This window comes from Terrapene carolina, unplaced genomic scaffold (genome assembly GCF_002925995.2).
Source record: "Terrapene carolina triunguis isolate 2854851 unplaced genomic scaffold, T_m_triunguis-2.0 Scaffold42, whole genome shotgun sequence".
Lineage (NCBI taxonomy): Eukaryota > Metazoa > Chordata > Testudines > Emydidae > Terrapene > Terrapene triunguis.
In genome coordinates this window covers 20,669,472-20,694,043 of record NW_020664393.1, presented here as the reverse complement: position 1 = coordinate 20,694,043, position 24,572 = coordinate 20,669,472, and the positions used below count along the sequence as shown (strand labels likewise).

At 39.5% G+C, this 24,572-nt stretch overlaps 1 protein-coding gene across 4 annotated transcripts; it reads right to left on the bottom strand.

Moving 5' to 3' along the window:
• Positions 1–1,453: 1,453 nt before the first annotated feature.
• On the bottom strand, positions 1,454–21,024 carry AKIRIN2 (akirin 2). 4 transcript variants are annotated; one of them, XR_002908210.3, is made up of 5 exons: positions 20,409–21,023; positions 7,242–7,385; positions 6,406–6,555; positions 2,520–3,672; positions 1,454–2,191 (listed from the first exon to the last, which is right to left on the bottom strand). XR_002908210.3 is itself a non-coding variant. In XM_024201830.3 (5 exons), the coding sequence occupies exons 1-5, from the start codon at positions 20,611–20,613 to the stop codon at positions 2,181–2,183; spliced, it is 582 nt and encodes a 193-aa protein (XP_024057598.1). In that variant the 5' UTR covers positions 20,614–21,012; the 3' UTR covers positions 1,454–2,180. The 4 variants fall into 4 exon arrangements, 3 of the variants coding, with proteins under 3 accessions (XP_024057598.1, XP_024057597.1, XP_024057599.1); XM_024201830.3 differs by having other exon boundaries at positions 2,520–2,591; positions 20,409–21,012; XM_024201829.3 differs by lacking the exon at positions 1,454–2,191 and having other exon boundaries at positions 2,520–2,591; positions 3,538–3,672; positions 20,409–21,024.
• Positions 21,025–24,572: the final 3,548 nt, after the last annotated feature.

Here is a 24,572-nt window from a genome sequence, read left to right as displayed (position 1 = left end):
CTCCCCGATCGACTCTGCTTGCGCCTCTCGCAGTGCTGGAGTACAGGGGTAGACAGGAGAGGGTTCGGGGGTCGATTTATCTCGTCTAGACTAGATGCAATAAATTGATCCCTACTGGATCGATCGCTGCCCGCCGATCTGGTGGGTAGTGTAGACATGCCCTTAGAATATACACACAGCTGTAGTGGATTGTGGGTCAGCATAAGCATAGCTAAAGTGGTGTGACAGCACGTGTTCTTTACAGTAACTATCCTCCCCCTCGTGCTTACCATAAAAGGGAAGATCAACCAGAGTTACTGGTTCTCTTAGCCCCATTCTACAATGCCTGATCACCATAGCATATTAAGAAATTTGTACTAAATAGTGCACTTATCGCTATCTTTCACTCAATGTGGACACCACCTAGCTAATCAATTTAGCAGGAGGGATGTCCTGAAAAACAATGCAGGAGACAAAATATACTAGGACACTGGTGTTTAGCGAAGGTTCCACTCTGATGCAGCAGTGCTCTTCCCCACATCCACAGCAGAAAAGTGCACTAAAGTAGTCAGCGTGAAGGAGAAGGGTTAAGCAGGTCCCAAGCAGACACATTAGAGATGTCAGTTCATATTCCCTGCTTTGGATTTTGAAAGGAATGGGTCTGAGTATTTTTCCCTGTACCTCAAGATGGAAAAAGGCCAGAGTATAACAGAGGATCTAGATGAGTTTGCTTCCTTGTCCACTATACTCGTCTTCTAACCCTCAACAGTCCAAGCACAGTGAGTAGAGGAGAAAACTGTGTGCAGCCCACAGCCATGCAGAATACAACTAAAGCTATTTGCATCTCTTTGGTGATAGTGAAGTCACTACTCCAGTATATGAGAGTTCATGAGGGACTGAAGAGAAGAGAAAGGCTTTCCAAAAATGGATGTTGTAAAGATCAGTTAGAGCCAGTTTGCCGAACAGGAGGACTTCGCTCACATCCCAACATCTGAAACTATCTGGAGTCTTTAACCATTGCAGTTCAACTTTAAATACCAAAATAAGACAAAATAAACCTTTTCCCAACACAATAGTGGACGTGGGATGTCAAGATCTAGCATGCATATAGACACACCTGGTTACTGCAGCTTAACCAAAAGCTATGTTTTAAAACAGCTTATATTCCCAGAGTGAAAAAATAGACAGGCCTGTCTTATGAACAGATTTCTTTGATATCACTGAAATCGGGGGGTGAGAAAAGAACAGATGCTGAGTACATTAGTAATATCAAATCAGAAGTTTTTGGTCAGTTACATAAAGAACATGCTTCCACATGAAGCAGCTCATCCAAATTTAACAGAGGAATCATCTCTTAAACTCTGCAGAATTACTCAATATTTCAGTCTATTTCCCTCTCCTAAATTAAACTCTCACCTACTTCAGTTGCTAGTAAATAAAGTTTTCATTTAAACATGGATAAATTTTATTCATACACAGCAGCAGTGCCACCTGCATATTAAAAACGAACAGATTAGAAGTAAATGTTTTATTCTTCCAACTAAATTCCAGTACTACAAGGGCAGTAAAACAATGATACACTGAAAAATTGCAGCAATAAACATTTGTTAAAGACTGATAGAATAAATAAAAACTACAAAAATGAGAAATCATATAAACCCATTCTTAACCCCCAAAAAAGTCATGGAATACAGAAATGCCCTCCTTTACTATTTCACAGGCAGTACTGTGGGCTAGTTGCTTAAAATTGTCCTGGGGTTACATTCTAATTTAACTGTGATTACAGTTTTGTTGTAGTGCACAGTTATGAAAACCACACTAACTTCAGTCAGAAGTGTCATTCTACATTTTTATTTACACAACCAGTGAAGGGCAAGTTCTAGAACACCAGCTTTAATCCTTTACTTTTTCAAACTTATTAACATAAGAAGCCAAATTGTAATGATACAGCAAATGAGGCCACTGGTATTATTACAGGTAGCAAAGGTCCACATCCAGGTGGTACTGACATCAGGGAGCACTCCAAAACCAGTTGCTGCATAAGAGTGGTTGCCACTGACAAAAGCTTGAAATAACCTGTGTTCACGGGGGTAGGGAGGGTGGGGGAAGGGGGGAAATATGGCATTGCTGCAAGTCTTTTACTGGGACAGCTTGCAACAAGTAGGGTGTATAGGGCAGCCCACATATGCAGAAAACATGATTCATGAAACATCTGAAAAGAGGAAAAAAAGAAAAAGGTTAGTGACAAGATAACTGAATTCAAATCTAATATAAATCAATTAAGACAATAGCAAAAATCAATTTAAAATGCAAATCCCCAATGGTTTACAGGAGGCAGAGCTATTTGATGCACATATATGACATATTATTCAGCACATTTTCATTTCACTCTAAATTCTCCACAGCATCATGAATTCAAGCTTTTAACTCAGTGCTTTTCAGTTAAAATATAGACAAACAGTGGTACTGGCCATTTTAAGTATTCAACGATTAAGAGATGTAGTGTTCCTGCTGGACGTTAAAGAAGCAGAGATACTCACAACTAGCAGGCTGTTCTCCATATCGTCGCATGATCTGATCATGCGTGAACTTCACAAATGCGTCGTATTGTTCTGCAAACATTAACATTAGAAGTGAGTGTACCAAGTTTAACTTAGCATGAAAAAAAGGTCAAGGCTTACTTCTTATGCCATGCAAGCTATATCAATTAAACAAATGTTGACAGTCTGTAAGGGGCAAGTATGGATTATTCAACACAGCCATCTCATCTCTGCTCCCTAAAAAAAATCCACCCCATTAAACCATGTTAGCAATCAATTGGATTTCCCTTGACAAGCGAACTACAGCACAGAATAAAACAGAGGAATTTGGCAAAGGAATATTCTGCACTTAGAGAGAGAGGATCTCAAAGCACTTTAAACGCACTTAAATTCTCACATTATCCCAATTTTACAGATGCATAATGAAGGCCCAGAGTGGTTAACTGAGCAAAGTCAGTGAGTGGCAGGGCTGGAAGTAGAACCCAACTCCCGCCCTCTAACCACTGAACATGGTTACAAAAAGGCAGAATTTAAAGGTCTGGGAAATGACAGCACAGCAGTATAGAAGAGCGATTTATTACAATCAATTATGTCACTGATTGCCAAAATGTTGAACAAGCAAGAAACCGCTAACTACGGGATAAAAAGCTAAGTGAAAAATATTTGCTTTATTTCAACAGCAAAAATAGTCACAATAGGGAACAGGTGACTGGGGGTTTAGTAAAATCAGCTATTGAGTAATCTCCTCAAACTAAATACTAAGATTAAGATGATGCTATAAAGAATATTCAGTTCACTCTGAACTCAAAATTAGTCCTTTCCAGAAGGAATCTCTATACATCACATACATAAGAACACATTTTTTCATATTCTCTTCAGTTTCTAATATTGCACCCATCAACATGGTATTAATGTTCAGAATTAGGAAATTAAAGAAGAAGATCTATCAGATGCAGCTCCTCTCCATTCCCCTTCCTCCCTTGTGGAAAACCGCATGTGAGGTGTGTTGGGTTATTACTTTTAAGTGCTCTGCACTGTTCTTAGAAGAGGCAAGGTTAAAGAAAGCAATCTTCAACCAAAAATGTAGTAGTAGTTCTTGGTTTCCACAGAAGAGTCCCAGTCTGAGGGTCCCCCCCATGAAAGTCCCATCCTCCTGCAGGGATGAGCAAAGTAAACAGTGAATCAGTAATCAGCAAGCAGTGCAAAAGAACTCCTAAGTGTGGACTGTCTTGATGATATGTGGGCCTTCAACCTTTGACTGGAACTGGCCAGTAACATGGCAGCCAGTTTTTTTAAAAGTGTTTCCCTCTCCCCTCAAGCATAATCTCTAACTTACTGGAAATTCAGATTCAGCCAACTCTTCCTCAGCTGCATGAGGATGTTAACCAAAATACTGGGATAACACAATGGGTATGTCTACACTGCAATTAGACACCTGTGGCTGGCCCATGCAAGCTGACTCAGGTTCACACGACTCAGGCTAGGGGGCTGTTTAACTGCAGCATAGACATTTGGGCACTCTAGGACCCTCCCACCTTGCAGGTTCTATGCTCCAGCCTGAGCATCTACACCGTAATTAAACAGCCCTTTCATCAGAACCCAGGTTTTTAATTGCAGTGTAGACATACCCAATGTGAGCAGATGGAAGGATTGGTTGCCCAGAAACAGTATCCAAGAACAGCAGCAACTCAATTTTAGAATGTTTAGAAAAACAATATATTAAAAACTAGATAGCCACCTCATAAGTTCTCTTGTGAATTTAAATTTGGCTCAGTATAGCACTGGTTTGCACACTATTATCTAGTATGCTCAAAGTACAGGTCTACAAATGAAATAGAAATCCCTGATCACTTATCTTATTCATCAAACTGAATGTCACAGGAAAGGGACAAATCCACAACTGGCTGTTTGAAATCAGTTTTAATGAGGGCTTGTAGCACATTAGAACTCTGAGTTTTTCCAGGTTGCCTTAGAAGTAGGTAACCACCACAACTACAAAGGAATGAGAAATACCAGAGTGCTATGTAAGAATACAGCAGGCGATATCAATATATGTCAGTACCCTGTGACCTGAACCTAACTAACCTTCTCAGACCTGCAAAAGCTTTTATATAGGGAACAGAAGAGGAATAATGTTTTAGCCACAACCCTACTGAGGTTAGTATCTCTAATGATTCTAAGCTCAAGTGAATGCTAATTAAGGTTCCAGGTAGTGGAGATAAGGAAGAACCAAAGAACTCCACTGAATCAGGTTCACTATTTGGAAGATTCAATTGTTTGTCAGACACCCATACACAATGAAAGATGGAAAAAAGGAGCTCTCTGGTAAACTATAAAGAAACCCTAATAGTTGCAGAAGCAAGAAGAGACTCTGAACTTTGAAAAGTACCAAGTGGTGAACAAGTCGGCTTAGGGGCAGAAAGCCATTTGGTTAAGATCTGCTAGAGACTAGATTCCTACTGATTTATCCTTTCATACTGAAGAGCTATCACCTTGGAAAGGATGTGTGTATTGGAAGGGGATACAACCATTGTGGTGGTAAAACACAACTTAACTAGTCTCTTGCTGAGGGACTTGCTCTGGATTTTAATTTGGCACTCCCTCCTCAAAAGTTCCCATATGTTACAGAACATCTGTCATTGCTCCATATATGAATGAGGTAATATGATCCTATAGCATTTCTAACAGCTTTTTTTGGTAACCTCTGCCTTAAGAGCCCACTAATCATCATATAAGCTCCTCTCCCCAAGAGATCAGTCTCCAGTGGAACTCTGACTGAGGGAGTAGAGATTTTTCAGGAAGTACCTGTCATGCAGACAACTTCTCTAGGTTGGAAACCTGTAGTTATCCAGAACACGAATGTGTAAACATTCTTGGTCTTCAACTGAGCTTAAGTAGAGAACACTTAAGAAGGAATGCACCTGATGATCTCGAGGGAAAGACTCTAAAATTATACAATAGGTACTACAGCAGTGGGAAGCCATCTACCTAACACAGGTATTTAGGAATACTGAGGCTGCTTAAAAGTGAATATGGGTAGAAAAACTACTATTTACATGTGTATTTTTACACTGCTTTGAGCCTAAGGACATTCTGGTCTAAGACGGATCTATGGGATGCCCAGCCACAAGTACAGTCAAAGTTCCTCACCTCCACTAATTGAACTACATCAGTGAGCCAGCAATCCAGCACGAAGAGCATGGGGTGAATGCAACTACCCACAATAAAGAGGGGTTCAGGGGCAGAGGAAACAGGCAATCCACTGTGTAGTAAAGAAGAAAGCAACTATGCCACTGGTCAGAAAAACACGAGTAGTAGCCAAACACTGCTGGTTGTCTGGGCTCAATCAGGGTTGGTATATGGGAAACTTCTAGTGCTAAAGGTATCTGCCTCACGTACTGTCCCCTCTATGCCAAATGCAAAACTCCTGTTTAAAAAAAAAAAAAAAAGGGGGGGGGGGGGAGAAAAGCCCTTCCCCAGGAGGAAAAAAACACTGCAAATGGCTCTTAGGAAAGCCAAATAGGAAGCCATTTTCTCTGTGGAGACAGAAAATGGGGAGGAGATGGTCAGCTCAAATATGCCAGCAAGAGAAAGTTCTATTTGAAATAAAAACTCTGCTTCCACCAATTGATGGTGTAGAAATACCCATGGAGTTATAACTTCTGTCCATAGCAGCACAGAAGACGGGCCAGATAGTCTACAACAGACACTACACGTTATCATTTTTGCTATATCCAGAGATGGAAACTTAAATTTTCAACTTGAGCATCTCATTTCTTAGCCAATACAAGGCCAGGTACACACTGGATATAACATTAAAGTTACAGAAATTGCGGTTGCCAATATATGAATCTTTTTTTTCAAGTTGCATTTAATTCAAACACACCTGCAAGTTTTGTGGTCAAAATTTCTTCATACTCTTCACGGATTTTCTCTTCACGTTCTTTCAGCAAACGTTCACAGATCATTCCAACTTGTCTGAGAGTAAACAGGGGCTGTTCTTTTTTCAATGGTGATGATGCTGCAGATGAAGTACCTATGTGTAAATATTTACACATAAGTAACTCACAGTCAACATTCAACATCTTCCAGCTTTCTACACATCATCTCTATTACATTAAATGTGTTCTCCAAACAAAACATTTGGCAAAATCTTGCTTTAATTTTTGGATACTTCCAAATTTTATTGATATTGTAAATATTTTATACCATCACTTAAAAAGGAAGTAATCTAAAATTATGCTCTCAGTTCAGCATGCTGTAAGGATAATGAAAGCCTCAAAAAAATATTAAATAGCATTTACTACATGCAAAAATGTCTATTACAGCAAAGAAAAGACAGGTTATACTCCTATAGAAACATGTTCTCATTAAGGATCCTAGGCATTCATTGTGAGTAAAGTTACATCTATTTTTAAAGTATGAGTTGATCTTTCTGTAAAGACATCTGCTGCTCAATGGTTTAGAAAAAGTTTGTTTGCAGGATGATTTACTGGGAATGAGCTAACAAAAGCTTCACGGAGTGCTCTATTTTAATTCTTTTAATCAAAAGCTGGAATTTGCCAAGACATTAATGCTTGCAATGAATGCAACTCCACAAACAGTAAGGATATGACTTAAGCAAGAGACAGTTCACAGGGAATCCGAGAACTTGAGAAAAGTTATCTACCCACATGAAGTCATAAGGTATATATCAAAGTTATACAGAGTTGTGCTAGATACCTGGCAAAGCTGGTCCAGTAAGGAGAAATGCATGTGGCTGTGCATCAGTAGAACAACATGGATCTGTCTGCTGGAAGCTATTTTCTAAATGTCTCCTCTTCTGCATGCGTTTGTACTCCTGTTTTATGTTGTACAGAATTTGTTCTAAAAGAAAAGTTAAAACAAAAGTTAACCTAGTAATGACTACTTTACAGTATCCCTCAACTTTATTTCCATTTCAGATATCAAGCATCCGGGATAATTAACTGATACCAATAATAGTTTCTAAAGCTATTTTTTTAAGTGATGCATAAGTCTGCAACCCATTAAAGGGGCCATTTTATCCACTATATTCATCTGTGAAATGCAAATATAAATAAAGAATCTGACATTTAAAGAAGTTCACTCCATAATATTCATGTTAAAAGACTGAAGATACAAGTGACAAGTTACACTGGTCTGAGGTACAAGACCAGCCTTAAAAGCCCTCCTAGGGTGAATAATTAGTGACAGTTTTAAGGTCACGAACCATCATGGTTAGAAGTAAATGACAGACACCTTTGGAAACCTGCGAGTTTCAACCTTCCAGCTCTAATAGCACTAGCCACCTTCTGTTGACATCTGATTTTAATACAGTTCTTCTGATTACTACCTTGCTTCCCTTTGACCCCACCATTATATTCCATCTTAATTAAGGGCTGATATCTACACACCTCCATAATTAAAAACCAATCATTTAAAAGCAGATACTCCAAGCGTCCAGATAGAAATCAATATTTCACACTATTTTTTTCCAGAGATGCTGATAACATGTTGCAACTCAAGGGGGAAGAAAACAAGAGAGTAATCAGAATAATATGATTGTATAGTGGGACTATTATTTTGACACCTGCCAGGACTACAAACTGTTAGGCAAATCAGTACAAAAATTTCAGGATCAGCAGCTTTCTAAACCATGGTCCAGACAAGTAATATTTCATGGATCAAATTTTGGTCTCTTCTGAAGGACAACAATATGGAGTTCAAAATTCGTATAATTTCGTAATATTTAAGTAACTTGAATAATCTAGCCTCAATCATTTAAAATATAGCATCTAAATTATCATCATTCCAGGTGGTATATATGCTCTTCTAAACTTAAGAAATGAATATGCATATTGAAATGTCACAATTATACCAAATGAATTTTTAAGTGGCTACGTATTAAAAAAAACAATTTAAAGTAACATTAACTGTTAATTCCCATTACCCCAAGGTACTGCTATACAATAAGAAAATCGAAATTCTTAAATGTTTTACACAAGCTTCAGTTTTATTTCAATCTGGCATCTAATAATTTCTAGAAACATGTTCAAAGTGTACCCTAAACATCCCTTCCCTTATCCTCTCCCCTCAAGGCATTCCTATGTTGCCATCTCTCCAATTAAACAGTTACCTCTAGCAACTTTCATAGCTTTTGCTCCCATGAGCATCAGCACCTGAATTAGACAACTAATACAGAGAACTACATACACTGGCCCCCTCTCCCCAGTTTCACAAAACACATAAAAAAACTTCAAAGGCAATTAAAAGAAAAAAATCGACAGGCTTTGTGCTCTTTAAAAAGGGCCTCCAGATGCTTACAGACACCCCTCTCCCACAGGCATTTTTCAGATTTCTGCAGGTCCAACCACAGCTTGGAAAAATCTACTGCTCACAGCAAAAACACCACTTCCCAGGATGATCATTAGCTTCTGTAGACTCTAGACTTTCATTTTACAAAATTTAGTTTCTAGTCCTTGGGGCAAAGATATCTTTCCAAATGTCAACTAAACAGAAAGTAATGGCCCGCTGTCTCCATGACTCCACAGACAACTTTAGTCAGTACATCCCTGCTGCTCCTTTGTGTTTTGCCAAACTGCAATATGGTTCTGCTATACAGAATCCTATGGACAACACTGTGTCTAAGCACCTCATAATGGATTAATTTAACACTACTGTCAAATAGGTAAACTGAGGCATAGAGGCTTAAGTGACTTGCCCAAAATCAGATAAGTTTTTGGCAGAGCCAGTAGTAGGAAACAGATCTTCTGATTCCTTGTCCAGAGGTTTAACCACAGAACTATCCTTCCTCTCATATTTCTCTCTCTCCCTTTCAGCAGTCAGAGGAGTTTGGAGGCTTCAAATATCAGATACCTCTTAGCCACAGGTTACAAAAACAGATCCCTTGGGCAGAGGCAGTGTCAGAACCCTTCTAGGTATCCCTGCACCTTCAGCAAGAGGGCTTCTCATTTGGATTATACACCATGGTCTATCATCGCATAGAGTATTAAAAAATTGGAGTGAAGACAGAAAGGAAGGCGATATAATGAAAGCAAGGGACATAGTAAAGTTAGGCTTTCTAGTCCATTTGTAAAAGCACATGTATGTACAATGAATTACAATGAAATACAGTTTACAGCAGAGGCTCTCAAATTGTGGTCCAGGAACCACTTGCTGGCCACCATGGTGCTCAGGCCACATTTCCAGCTGCTAAGTTACTTTTAGAGTTAAATACTTTCCTCAATATTACTTTTCTATACAACCAAGTGCTGCCATAGCTACAGAGATGTTATGTGATTGTGAAATGGAGGACAACTGGTTCTGTATTAAAGTGTTATCCACACTATGAAAAAATATGTATTGCAGTAGTTCTTAACTGTCTTAGGGCTTGTCTACATGAACACAGACTGACAAGCTGGGGTATGAATCTATCCTGCGCTAGCCTGCCACAGTCTAGCTGTCCATGTGTACCTGTTTCAAAGAGGACTAGATCAAAGCACATTAACTATTAATATGCATCCACAAAGTCCACATGCACAGTTAGACCACAGCAGGCTAGTGCAGGGTAGATTCCCACCCCAGCTTACCACAGTCTGTGTGTTCATGTAGACAAGCCCCTACAGCTTAAATTCCAAGTGCCCAGCACCACCACATCTATGTTGCACTATGTGGCTAGTCCATATCAAGGAAATTTTTTAAGATCTGGGTTCACCAACTATACAGACATAAATTAAACTTCAAACATGACAAACCACAACAGAAGTCTTTTTCTGCAGTTCTGAAAACAAATACTCCATGTACACAAACTCTCAACTGCAACTGAGAGTATAACAAGGGGAATTCCCTTGGCTTAATAAAAAAAACCAATTTCTGAAGTCATCTCAACTAAAATAGTATAACTTCTTCCTGTCCATCAGAGTACCAAACCAAAAAAAAAAACCCACAGGCTTTTATCAATAACCCCTCCAAAGGAATAGACAAAAAAATCCCACTGAGACTCAAGGCATTAGACAAAAACCTAAAAAGCAGCTAGACTACTCCAGGTCCCTAAACACTATTACATAGCAAAACAGGCAATATGTATGTATGGAGTGAAAAATCAAACCCAACACATTTTCTCCTCTACTGTCCAGGATACAAGGAACTCAAGAAAGATACATTATTATACTCTTATCAAAAATGATAAATTTCAATTACTTTTTGTCATGGAATGGTTATGTACAACTCTAGGAAGAGTGAGGGCAGATAGCAGGTTGGACTGATTTTAATCAAAGCAATTTAAATCACTGATTTTAATCATGATTTAAATCAGCAAGCAGGAAACCCTGATTTAAATCACTGTTTTGAGTCTTGTTTTACATCTCTGCTTTTTATTTTCCTAAAGAAAGGTTGATTCTCATTGGATGGAAACTATTAAAATATGTTGATTTACAACTAAATATAGCCTTTGCACTAAATTTCGTGCTTTGTTGCTAACCAAGCAGATGTACTGTATCTATACATAGTTAAGCACTTATATAGCTTAACTCACATTTTATTCAGATTCTGAATTTTTACGTTTTTATGTTAGAAAATGGGGAATGTTCCATTTCACTTATTAGATTAATTTTTACTTGTGATTTTATGAAGCCCTATTTAGACAGAAATTTAAATTCAATTAAAAATGCACATAAACAGCAATTTAAAATTGTTTTTATTAGTTCAATAAAACTACCTTAAATGTGCTAGATAAGGGAAAAAACTGTATCAAAGTATGTTTTGCACTTAGAACTAACTTAATAAACAAAGGAAGTATCTGTAGTTAGGGAATTGAACTTACTGTTTTAGTCACCACATCCTTCAAGCTATTACTACCAGTAGATTTCATTCTCTCATACCTAGTTTTTATTAACAGATTGGAACAATAAACCAGCTTTTCTGCTTTTTCAACTCAGTTTCTCAATTTTTAATAAACTAAACCAGATGAATAAACTGAAAATACTCTTTGCATCTGCAGAAGAGGCTATTTCTGTTAAAAACTGGTTTAGCAGCACCACAACCATCTCTTGTTCCAGATGCTTAGATGGGCTAGAGAGAGAAAATGACTCTATATAGTTTGGTGATTAGGCAACTCATGCAGGAAGGGGGAACCTGAACCCTGGTCTCCCACAGCCCCATGGTTAGAGCACTCCCCTGGGATACAGGATATAAAGGGGCGCCACCACTTCCTCCTCCATTAGTTTTGTGAATGGTGCTTTCATAGTTCCTTTGCTTAAGATGAAAACACACTTTAAAATGCCCCAAAGCAAAAGAAAACATTTCATTCAAAACTTTTTTCAGGGTTTTTTGTTTTGGTAAGAAAACGGAAAAAAAAAATCTTGTTTATCTGAAAAGGGTTGCTTTTTTTATTAAAGGTTTTGGTTCAACCAGCAAACTGTAAAATTGATTATTTGCACAGCTCTAATGTAGGTGCTGAAATTTAAGCCACAACTCATATGGTATCTTATTTTATTTGTACTAAACTGCTATAGGCCAAAAACAAAATAGTGAAAATGAAAGCCCTGATCCCATAAACACGTAAATAGGTTCATAACATGAACAACCCCACTGACTTCAAATCATGTGAATCATGGGCCTTGTGCTTATAATTTAGCATGAGTTTCTGTGTTTACAGCATCAAGGACTAGCTAAAATAGTTTTTAATTAAAAACTTCTTGACCCACACAAAATCTTTGTCACTTCAAAACAAAACTGCTTTGATGTTAATAATGAAAAGTTATTTAAACTTCCAATACATCAAAGTTAGTGACCTTTTTATACATAGGCCAAAAATTTCAAAAACAGGAGCCTAAAGTCAGATTTCCCCTTATGTTGGATTTTTTTGTTGTTTGTGTTTTTTCTTTGACCTGCTTTTTATATTAGCAACCTCAGAAATCTTGGTTCCTGGCTTCCGTCATTTAGCTGAAGGACACTTTGGCAGAATAAATAGGATGGTGATTCAGTAGGTTGAAATCGAAGTAGCAGCTTTCCCAGCCCTCAAATGGAACCTGAAACTCAGGTTTCAGTTTGTGATGTCACCTTCCAATTTATTTCATTAGAACCAAACAATCCTTCAGAACTAGGGCTTGGCAAGCTGGTCAAATAATATAACTGACCACCCATTATTTGAGCATGGTCAAATGTCAAATATCCCAGCAAGAATACCCTAATGTAGCCGATGGCCTACCTTTTTGATTGCATCACGGTGCCACCTGTTAGCAAGCCTACTTAAATGCCTTGATGACTCACTTTACTACATGCTAATGCCACATGTTGGGAAAAAGTGAACTGAAACCTGAAGTGAACTAATCAAGAAGTTTTTAATTTACAAATATGAAAGCTGCTGAGGCTTTGTTGATAAATGAGTATCCAAACCACCTTCTGTATTATGGATGTGCTGCCCTCTAATCCTATTTTTCATTGGTCACATTGAAGATTGACAACTTTCTCATCACATGTCAAAAATGAAAAGCACTGTCAAATTTTTCAAAAACTACCAGCAGCCATTTAGTAGAGCACTCACTTTCATCCACACTGGGTAATGCTTGTCTTATTTGATGGGCACCTTCTATTAAATATCTCAAAGATCTTCAAATATGCAAGACAACATGAGTTGCTGTTGAAAAAGCCTATTAAGACTTTATGGTCTCCACTCTTGTTATGGTTCTAATAAATTAGTGCTTTAAAATATCTGACAATTTTTGACATTATTTGACCAACCATTTTTGCACCAATCAAATGCTCAACCATATTCAGAACCTAACCAATCCTGAGATTTTCACGAAGGAGACAAGTGGAAAACTACCATGATGTCATCTATATCTATATATAATCATAAAGGAGTAAGAAAGGAATCAGCTCCTTTTTAAATGAACTTTTGTACAGTTCAGTAATTCCTAGTTACTATGATCTCACTTATTTACAGCTTTTTCACTAGCCAAGGCCTGTCCCCCTTGTTCATACGCCTTTCATTTGGTCCCACCACACCTCTGATTCGGGGATCACCAGCCAAGTATTCTTCCACGAGCTGTTATCCCATTTCAGCATCAAGGAAACTGCCTTGGGAGAGCAGTGGGATATCAATTGAGGCCCCACTGCTCTTCATTTAGTAACAGATCTCCATTCCAGAATCTGCCAACCCAACCAAGATATCTTGGGGGGGGAGGGGGGGGGAATTAATGAAGATATGTATTTTAGAGAGATCCACACATATAGCATTCTCTTGCTTTGGTCATGCTCAGTCACTTCAATGTATTTTTCTGCCCTCAAACAAAAAAATAATCTATTGGTTTTTGCAGTAGATTTCTGACACTGAAAATTATGTTTGTCTTAAAGAGCTACACTACTGTGTAAGGTTTATAGATGGCACCATGATCAGCATTTTTTATTTTTTGACATTCACAGCCAGTGCACACATTTACAGGACCAGCAGCAGAACCTCTCAAGAGACCCAGCGGTGCAGAACAGGCACCCTCATGAGATCCAATTATCCAGGACCACAAATTAATGAAGGTTCTGCTGCTCCTGCTTCACGTTGGGCATTCACGTTAGCATTAGTGTGTTTTGCAATAACGTGACATTTCAGAAAATGCCAGAACCCTGGGTCAGGTACTTAAGGAATGACAAATAAAAGAATAGACAGTGTGAAATATGCCAGACAACTGGCATTTCTGTATTTTTCTACAATCACCATAATTTTATTGTCAAACTGGAAGCTAAAAATGCAGGATAAATTCAACATTTAGGCTACATTTGAAAATCAGCCTATTAATCACTTCATGCACCTATATAAGACAAAATCACCTCTCAAAAGTAGGTAAACTGATTTAACAAGTTCACATACAGCCAGTGTATTCTAATTCAGGGAACACAGTTCTATGATACTGGGGTATTTTGAAAACCCTTTCATGTTGCCATGATAATACAAGGACAAACTGTCCTGCTAATGAGTGTGTGCACAAGATTATTTTTGTATTTAAATTCTGTTTAGTGCTAGTAATAACATGGTAGATCTCCTCTTAAGGCCTTCAAGACTTGCTTGTCTTGGTTCTCAAACTTATTTGATGGCCACTGCTTGCTAGGTTTCAGTCAGAGGAAGCAGGTTCCCTGCAAAGGTAACTCACAGATCAAAGGAGAAAGATAGCTCAAGGGTAGATTCAACACAGTTATTCCTCTCTAAGTATGCCAATTTCTTTTTCTTGCATAATGTTAAGATTTATTATAACTGGGTTTAGATATTAGATTTTTCTGTGAAAGATCAAAGAACATCTTGAATGGCAAAATCCTCAACTAACCTCTGTTCATGAATCAAGATTCAATGATACCTCAAGGGAAAGACTATTTACAGCCAATTTTCCTTTACCATATTTGTCCAGTTACTAGGGATATTTGCATGAAACGAAGTCTGCATTTCTTAAGAATTTATCTGTCCTTGCTTGTTTTTCACTTTTTCAATATATTTAAAAGGGCAGGTGAGGAGAAAGAAGGTTAAATCCCATTTTAGAATAATTTAGTACTCCTGAAGGATGAGAACAGGTACACAGCACCGTCAAAAGCTATACAGTATTCTTCAAACTCATCAACCAATGTGCCTCAATCCTGAACTAGAGTTAGAGAAGATGATCCATTTTTTTTTTTTTACACCTGTTCAATTAGTGGTCTCTATGCCAAGGCTAGCAATAAAGGTGCACTTAGAGATTGTGGGTTTGTGATGTGGATATGTGCCCACTAAAAAAGTAGACTTCTGATGGTATCTGGGAAGTTCAACTAGCTTAATTAGTTTCATTCACTAATGATCTCTGCCTGGATTTGAACCAGTGACATCTGAAATGAAAGGCCTTGTATTCCCAATAGCTATCCATCTCCTATAATCTTTGGTTTGTGACATCAATTACTTACTGGGGAAATGCTCATGAGAATATTACTTCAGATGGAAAATAAACTGCAAAAATAGATGAACTTAAAGATCTTGCTCATGTGTTTTTAATAGAGATTTTTCAGGTTAATTCTAAATACATTTTTCATTTTTGTAAGGTATTAGCTGCTATTTAACCTTTGAGAGGAAGCCATTTTCATGGAAGCACACCCGAAATATGAGTTTGTTTAAAAGGTACAATATGCAATCTGGAGCAGAGATGCAGAGAAGCCATCTGAAGTTACTATCGGTGTTAATGGGATTTAAAACAGCTAGTGAGAAGAGATCTGCACTGTATTTTTATTTCTTTAGACACTGTTTCCCACCCTACCCACTTTCAATCAACCTAAAAGCCTCAGTTTCACAAGAGCCTGTAGCCAGTACAGCATAATCTGCCTTTTAATTGTAAGCACAATGCTGGAATTATCAATTAGCAAAATATTACTACTATTTTTGCCCTGAATATGTTCCTCTCCTCAGCAAAAGCAACTGAAGATAAACCTGTCCTGACATCTTAACGAGGAAAAATACATCATTCCTCCCACCCACTTCCACCACCTAAATTTATCAGCTTGATAAAAAGAGAGCATAGTAGCTTTAAGATTTCACAGGGGAAAGTTATAAGGTACAGCAAGTTACCACAGGACACCTAAGTTTAAGTCATACCAAAGTCACAAATGAATTTGAACTTGGTGGACTAGTCCCTATGTGCCCAAAACACAAAACCACCAAAAAACCTTGGCACAATTGACTGCCTCTTTGAGAAACCTGGTCCTCATTCTATTAAAAAAAGACACTACCATTTATGCTTTATTTTCAGAATAACTGGAATCACTCACAACATTGTAGTTAAAAAGGCCACCCTCCAATCTGTTTTTGAAGTACCACAATAAAGCATGTATTCTAACCCACCCTGCATGGGGAAATCCTCCAGATACAAGAAAGTGAGCACCTCTGATGATTTTTGTTTAATCCTAGCCCTTCAAACAAACTTAAATATAAATTATATTTAAAAGTGCTCTGTCCTTCTAGTCAGTCAGTCTAGTCTAACACCCTTTCCTCTATATATACACATACACACAAAATATTCTTACTTAAATCAAATCTTAGCTAGAACATATGTAAAAGGAATTTCAGGCAAGTAGGAGTACAAAGACTAATCTACTCAAAAAGGGGGGGGGGGGAGGAAATCTTACTAACATTAACATAGTGCCACTCTTTCCCTACCAGAATTGTTGTATGTAAGTAGCACTGTCTGCACCCTACGCAAGTTAACCTTGATTTAAAAGTTTAAGATTGATAATTCCTTACAGATGCAAAACACTTCATGGTATGGAATGGAAGAATGATTCAAAATAGTCATAACAGTACTAGATACAAGATCTATAGGAGGTATAGATGAGAAACCACAAAACACAATTCAGCTGCCAAATCCACTGAGAAACTAAAAGCGACTTAACAGCTGTCCAAATAACCACAAAATATTAAAACACTCCTGTTAGATATAAATTTCATCCTAAAGTCATCCCTCTCCCAAATAGAGGTATCATTTATTTGCCTATGAGCATTTTATACTTAATTTAAGACAGCTGGTGTTTCGTCTGGCTAGCATACTATGTGTGTTCCTGCAGACACTATTGCCATTCAAGTTGCATTTTGTTTCCAGATAACACATTTGTTTCTGAAAAGATTAATCAAGTGTTGAAATACTGAGGTGCACAGCCATAAACTGGAGTTGAACAGCACCAGGACTGACAGGTCAAAGAAAGAACAATGTATTTGTTGTATGAAGTACCATCTTGATTTAAACAGCAACATCAAGTTTTTTGTTTTTTGGTTTTTTTCTTCTTCACACACACACACACACACACACACACACACACACACACACACACACACACACTCACTCACTCACGGTCTCAAATTACTAGAAATCTTTTCATTAAACAAAATTTAAAACAAATTCTGGCTGCAACCATTGAAAACCTAAACACTACAGCATTGTACTTGAGAAACAGTGAGTGAAATTAACTAAACTACCTATTGTGAGTAAATTTTACTGTCCATAAGTGCAAAAATTAAACAAGCAGTGAAAGTTTGGGTTAAATTTTAAATGTTTTTTAAACAGACACTAGGGCTCTTTACAGTGTGCCTTTAAAAGGGAAGGCTCTCATTTTAAAATAATGCATTAGCAAGTGAGACCAGGATAATAATACACTTAGAAATGTTACTTATGACTATGTTTAGTGAAAAGCATAAAATTAGACAGAACTTAAATATTCACAGTAAACACTAAAGAGGTATGGCAAAGCAAAAGCTCCCATTATTACAACATTATTATAGCAATCTTATGTCAGAGCACACCCATGTGTGAGCATGCATAACTCCCAATTAAACTGAGCAAGGTTGTTGTTCAAGATCATTCAGTAACACAAACATTTTTATTCATTTGTGCCTTATCTTTCACTACATAATTCACAAAGCCACCATAATTACTCTGATAATTAGAACCAACTACACCATATCAAAAATCATAATTTAGAACCTACTAGTGGAAAACACAGTTTAATGACTACTTATAACACTTATTTCTGCTCAGAAAAAATCAATTATGATGCATTATAATACTTGATTAGTCAAGATTTTATCATTACTATTCAGACAGTTGTATGAGATTAGAGACATTGCCAAACTGACAATTGTTGACAGCAAATTTCTCTTTTTAAGTTTTATTTTGAAGATGCAGTTTAAAAACAAATGTATGGATACAAAGATCCATAAATAAAAGCTGATGTTGAATCTGATCACTTAGATTTTGGCATTTCCCCTCCAATAACTAGTGTATTATAATAATCTTTCCTACTCGAACAATTTATTTAATTTGATCATTTTAGATACATTTACTGGATTATTATACATATTCTTGCCATTATAGAATCACCTTTTTTTAGGAATTTAAGTTTTTTCAAAGGAAAGATGAGGTAGGGACCCAAGACAGACCAACTATATATGCTCAACATTATCGACCAATAATAAATCTTAGTCTCAAAGGCCCTATATAAAGACCATTTAGCATTAAGATAGGAAATGATTTTAACTACCACCCATGCCTTGAAATTGTATCAATACTCCTCCCCCCTTGAGCAAGATGCATTACTATTACAGTGCAGTGGCCTGACCAACTTTTTTTTTAAACCACATTTCATGAATTATTCATAGCATGGATCCTTCCATTTCCCTAAGAAATTATCCAACTGAAATCTTAGTATTTAAACAGTAACTCAGTTTGAAAAGATAAGCAAACTAAGTTTGTTCTTAAAGATTACATATGTACAGACATTTAAATGTCTTACTGCAGTGTCATTCTTTACAAAGCTGCCTGGTGATCCATTCAAAACCCTTTCTAAACATTTTTATTTAAAAAAAAATCAAATATTAATTTATTGTCACTAAATTTAAGGAACTACCATTTTATACATATAATATCATGATTCCTTAAATTTGATCTTTTTAGTGTTTAACTAAAGCCTGTAGAACCAGAAGTGTTTAATCAGGACCTGCTGTCTATCGAGCTAAGCAAGCTACAGTAAGATCAGAACTGTCCTAGTAACAAAGAACTTAAAATACACACTTAAAACTACAGTTTAGCACTGGAAACATAAGAATTCAGCAATTCTTATCAAAAGGGGTAACAAATTTAACAAAGGACCTGAGTTAGTGGCAATTTAGGAAAGGCCTTTTAATTTCTGCACACAAAGGAGAGATTTACACCTCAGCTGCACGGCCACAAAAAGCTCATGACTGCATGCCTGGATGACAAACGTTGTGAAGTGCATTACTGGAAGCTGTAGGCTAAACTGACACAGGGAAGCCAGCAGACTCTGCACACCCAGCCAAAATTCATTTTCTCCTAGATTCGTTTGCGAAATTGATCCAGTTGTTTTTTAAATTGAAACAATTGCACAAACATGCCTAGAGCTAAGTCTTAGGGCCACCAGTTGAATCTTCTCTTACTTGAGAAGAACATGAAAAGGGTTTCTTTCCTCCCAACAGCTTTGTGATGACAGAGACTCGCTAATTACATTTTATTTGCCCCGAAGGCAACTTACGTATTTAAAGCCAATCACTTTCATCACTTGATTTTTCCATGAAACTTTAAAGACACCACAGACTGTCATTTCGGTCCGTGCCACATCCTAGGCGACTGGAAAAGGCATTTTCCCTTTGTTGTATCCGCTTTCGCCCTTGCCCAAGTGGCGTTTTGTGGGTGATTGATGACAGGACATGCCCCCCTCCCCCTCCGATATCTGAACAACAGGAGAGGAGGTGCCGCCGCCCGCCTCACTGAGGCACCACCACTAGCTCCCGGCGCTAATGGCTGCAACAAATCGATCGGGGGACCAGAGAGGGGGGCCTCGAGCCCAGGCACCTTTCCCGGGTGTGATCGCGCCTCCCCCACGCCCCTACGTACATGCTCACCCCCCTCCGCCCCCAGGATTTCCGCAGTTTGACTCGCCCCTGCGGCTCCCCAGCCGCCCAAGGAAAGCCTCCACGCCCGCCTCAGCGCAAAGAAACCCGCCCCCCCGCCAGCTCCCCCCGCCTAGAACGAGCCGCTCCCACCCCTCAGCCAGCCGGCCCCGACCTGTCGCCTCAGTCTGCCCCCCCCCCCAGCCGGCATCGGCCCAGCCCGCCCCCTCCCCCTTTGCTGCCAACGGCCATTTCTATTGTGTCGTCTCCGCGGCGATGCCAAACAGAGGCGGAATCGCCCCGTCTCTGCCGCTGCCCTTCCCGCAGCCCGAGAGAAAATGGCTGGAGGAGACTCGAGACCCCTCCCCCCGTACTCCCCAGCAGGGCCGAGAGCCCCCTCCCCCCAGCCAGGACCCGCTCCCCTGCCCCCCTCACACTCAGCCCCACCCAAACGTTCCCCCCCCCGCCGCGGGGCCCCCGGCACCCACCTGTGGTGAGGCGGGAGGACACCTCCCCGAAGGGCGAGGGCTCCATGCGCAGGTATTTCTGCGGCGAGGCGGCGGCGAAGGACGAGGCGGCGGCGGCCGAGGAGGCCGGGGCTGACAATGGCGCACATCGCCTCCGCTTCGGGGAGGCCGGGCTCAGCAGAGGGTCGAAATCCAGAGTCCTTTTCAATGTGGCGCCGCAAGCCATGGCCGGGGGGGAGCGGGCCGGGGGCTGCGGCGAGCCGGGGAGAGCGGGGTAAGGGGGCTCGGTGAGAGGGGAGGGGGAGACGGCAGCAGCCGGCCCAGCCCAGAGGCGCCTTCCCCACCGTCTGGGGCGGATGGTGGGGGGGGAGCTGCGTCAGGGCCTCCGCCTCCTCCCTATCGCCCTCTCCAGGGAGCGGCTCCGGCCCCCCCGGCGGCTCCTTCGCCGACGGATTCGCTCTCCGCCCGCCCCGCCCTCGCGAATTCCGCCCCCGGCCGTTCCCGGGGCGGTTGCTGGGACGGTAGGTGCGGAGCTGGGCTCGGCTCGCCGGCTAGGGGCCGCCGATGAAAAGCGATGGCGGCGGCAGCAGCGGCGGCGCTTCCCTCTGTGACTCTCCCACACCAGCAATATGGCGTCAATAACAACGCCGCTGATTCAAAAACCAGCCCTCTTCACTGCGCCTGCGTAGCAGGGGCGGTGGCCGCCGCAAAGGATTAGGGGACTTGTGGTTTTTCAGCGGCTTCCCCTGCACTATGTGAAAGCATTCAAAGGGAGTGGGGAGGAACTACACTTCCTGCCATGCAGCGCGCCGGGGCCCTAACTTCCGGGGTAGAATTTAAATCCCACAGAGGCTGCTGTGTGGGATGCAGGTTAAAGGACAAGTGACTGAGAGTGGTAGCCTTATATGTCTCTAGTACAGCAAGCAGGCAAATAACAATCAGGCAGGGAAGAAGAGCTTTAGCGCTGAGAGAAATATAAAACACAGTTGCACCCAGGAAAATGGGCCTAACTCTTAGGGGGAGGGGAAGTTCATATGGCAAGATTTCCTGAAACACAAAGCAGATCAGGAAGATAAGAAATGAAAAGAGAAGAGGCCTTCTGAATATGGTTGGGGCTGGCAATCTAGGATTGTGATGGGGGAAAGAAGCATTACTTGTTCTCAGCAATAATAGTGATTTTATACCTAAGTGCACTCCTGCTGGGATGCTGCACAAACTCTTATTATTTCTTTATGATACCACAGGTGCACATGGTACTTTACAACAAGTAAAATATACTGCACAAATGCTCTTAAGTAAAATGTGTGGTCTCAAAAGCTTTTAGTGTCAGAATTGTACCAACGAGTACAATAGTGTGTGACTATAAAAAAATATGAGAACACAGGTACATATCCTAACTAATAACATACTGTGAAAGACCTTAGTTGAAAAATTGTTTCTTCAACATGATAAAGTGATATTCTTACAATTACTTAAACTGCTATCTTGTAGAAGGAAACCAATGGAGGGCAGGGGAATAGGTTTAAAAAACTGTTTTCTATAGGGCAACATAAAATATCCCACTTCATAATCATAATAAATTACAATTTACCACTGTGCAAAATATAACAGTCAATTTAACTATTAGCAGCAACAAAAGATAAAGATATGGTATGTTCTTGGTAAATTAGTAACATTTTTAGAGATTAGGAAAATAGTCCTTTTCATAAATTATTTGGGTTTGGGTTTTGTCTTATTTTTAACAAATCAAACAAACAGTTCTTTAAAGGATGTGACTATACATCAGAATAAAACCTATCATCTGGAAATGAATCTCAGTTTTACAGGCCAAGATTAATGTATAAGTAATGTCTACTAAACCAAAAGAGGGACATATCAGTCTAAATATACATTTAATTATCCTGATGACAACATGTTTGCACAGTTCCTAGCACTATCGGGCTGATCCCGATTGGGCTTATGGGCATTACTGCAATACGAATAAATAGTAAATAATAAATAACTTGCTTTCCCTGTTAATAATAGCACGTCAGGCCTGGAATAACTAGAATAGGGTTTCCATAACCAGATGCAGCTGGAAAAGGGTTCTCCTGACTTGCACAGACCTAAAAGTAACTAATGCCAGTAGCAAATTAGTTCTTCTTACTGTTGTCTTTTCTTTTGGACAGACTTAGAGTAGTCAAAACATTTCTTCATTAAAGAAGACTCTGACAAGGCTTTCTTTAACCAAGGCAACATGTAAAACAAGGCCCTACATGACTAAGGGCTTGTCTACATGACGAAAAGTACCTGCATTAGTATACCAATATGATTCTATTGTTACAATTATTCTTCCCCAGAAGGACACTGTTACTCAGAATAACTGGCCTTTTTTCAGTTTAGTTTTATTTACAAAGTAAGCTAAACTGGAAAAGGCCATGTTGGGACTTACCAGTGTAACTATTGTGGTATAATTATGCTGGTATAGTAATGCTGATAAATTTCCTCATATAGACAAGGATTCATATGGGCATATAACTGACTTAAACAATAAAATGAAACATTCCATGAGCCAATAAGACCAAGGCAAAGCTTTCTTACAGTGATGGCTTTGAATCAGGTTAATCCTGTCCGTCTCTCAATTTATGTTTTACATCTAGCAGAGCGCTCAAGAGCTATCAGAACCTAGAAAGTCGACTCTGTCTCCATCTACATTTTGAGAGACTTGTTATTCTGGCACAATATATAATCAGTTATACCACATTTTGTCATAATCCATATCCTCTAAGATTAATTTACATTCGGTTCTATCATATAGGCCCTGTCTATCTCAGCAAAAAAGGGGCTTTTTTCCAATTGAGTTAGCTCAGTCAAGTTAGCTTAACTCAGCTGTACTTCTGCTCCCGCTTCCCACCATAACAGCCACATAGACACAATGGCCCAGACCTTCAAAGGTATGTAGGTGCCTAACTCCCATTGAAATCAGAGAGCTGGGCGCCTAAATACCTTTGAGGATTTAGTCCAATTTAGTGCAGTAAGATAGTTTGAGCTGTGTCTACCTGAATGTTGGGGTGGGGGACGAGTCAGTCAAGGGCCTGATCTACACTGGGGGGGAATCGATCTAAGTTACCAACTTCAGCTACATGAATAACGTAGCTGAAGTCGACGTACTTAGATCGACTTTCTGTGGTGTCTTCACCGCGGTGAGTCAACTGTTGCTGCTCCCCCGTCGACTCTGCGTGCGCCTCTCGCCGAGCTGGAGTACAGGAGTCGACCAGAGAGTGTCAGGGATCGATTTATCGTGTCTAGACTAGACGCGATAAATCCACCCCCGCTGGCTCGATCGCTGCCTGCCGGTCGGGCAGGCAGTGTAGACATACCCAAGGTAAACTAAGTAAATCGAGCTAACTGTGTGGCCAGTCGCTTTAAATGGGGTTTTTCCAATGACCCACAATTCAGCTGCCATCAACTTTAGATTATACCACATATCCTTGACGAGTGCCCACTGACTACTTTCAATGACAGGCTACTGCCTCTCCACCTGTCTGATGACGATGCCATCAAATGGCTTGGCACATTGCGCCAACACTGATATATAACTGAAAATACAGCTTTTTTTGCCCAGAGAGACAGGGCCATAGTTAGAAGAAGCAATTGACTAGGGCCTTGTCTATACACAAACTTGCACAGGTTTCAGTTTCTCTTAAACCTGTTAAACTAAACTGAAATAAGCCTAATGTAAACCAAAATAAGAGTATTCACATAACTTTTTGCACCAGTTTAATTCAATTTAAAGTTGCACCTTAAACTAAACCAGTGCCGTTTTTCCTGTAGATGAGCCCTAAGGCAGCAAAATGTCCAGTAACAGTGACAGTGGTTGAGGGTTGTCAGAGGGCATATGTTTCCAATTTAATTGTAGTTGAAAATACCTTAAAAGTCAGGGCTTCAATTTGTTATATTATTGTTCTTTCTTTATATATTTATATATATTTATTGTCAAAACAAAATGTATTGTACTGTAATCAATTATACATGATTCTGTTAAAGTCTATATTTTATAATCTTATTTTACACAAGTAGCATCCCCTAATTGTATTAACATGGAGGGTGGGATTGAACAACTGATTTGTTTAGAAGTGATGCCATATAGTTGTGCTTTTATTAGTTCTGTACTTCAAGCGGAAGACCTGTTAAAAGGGCTAATGG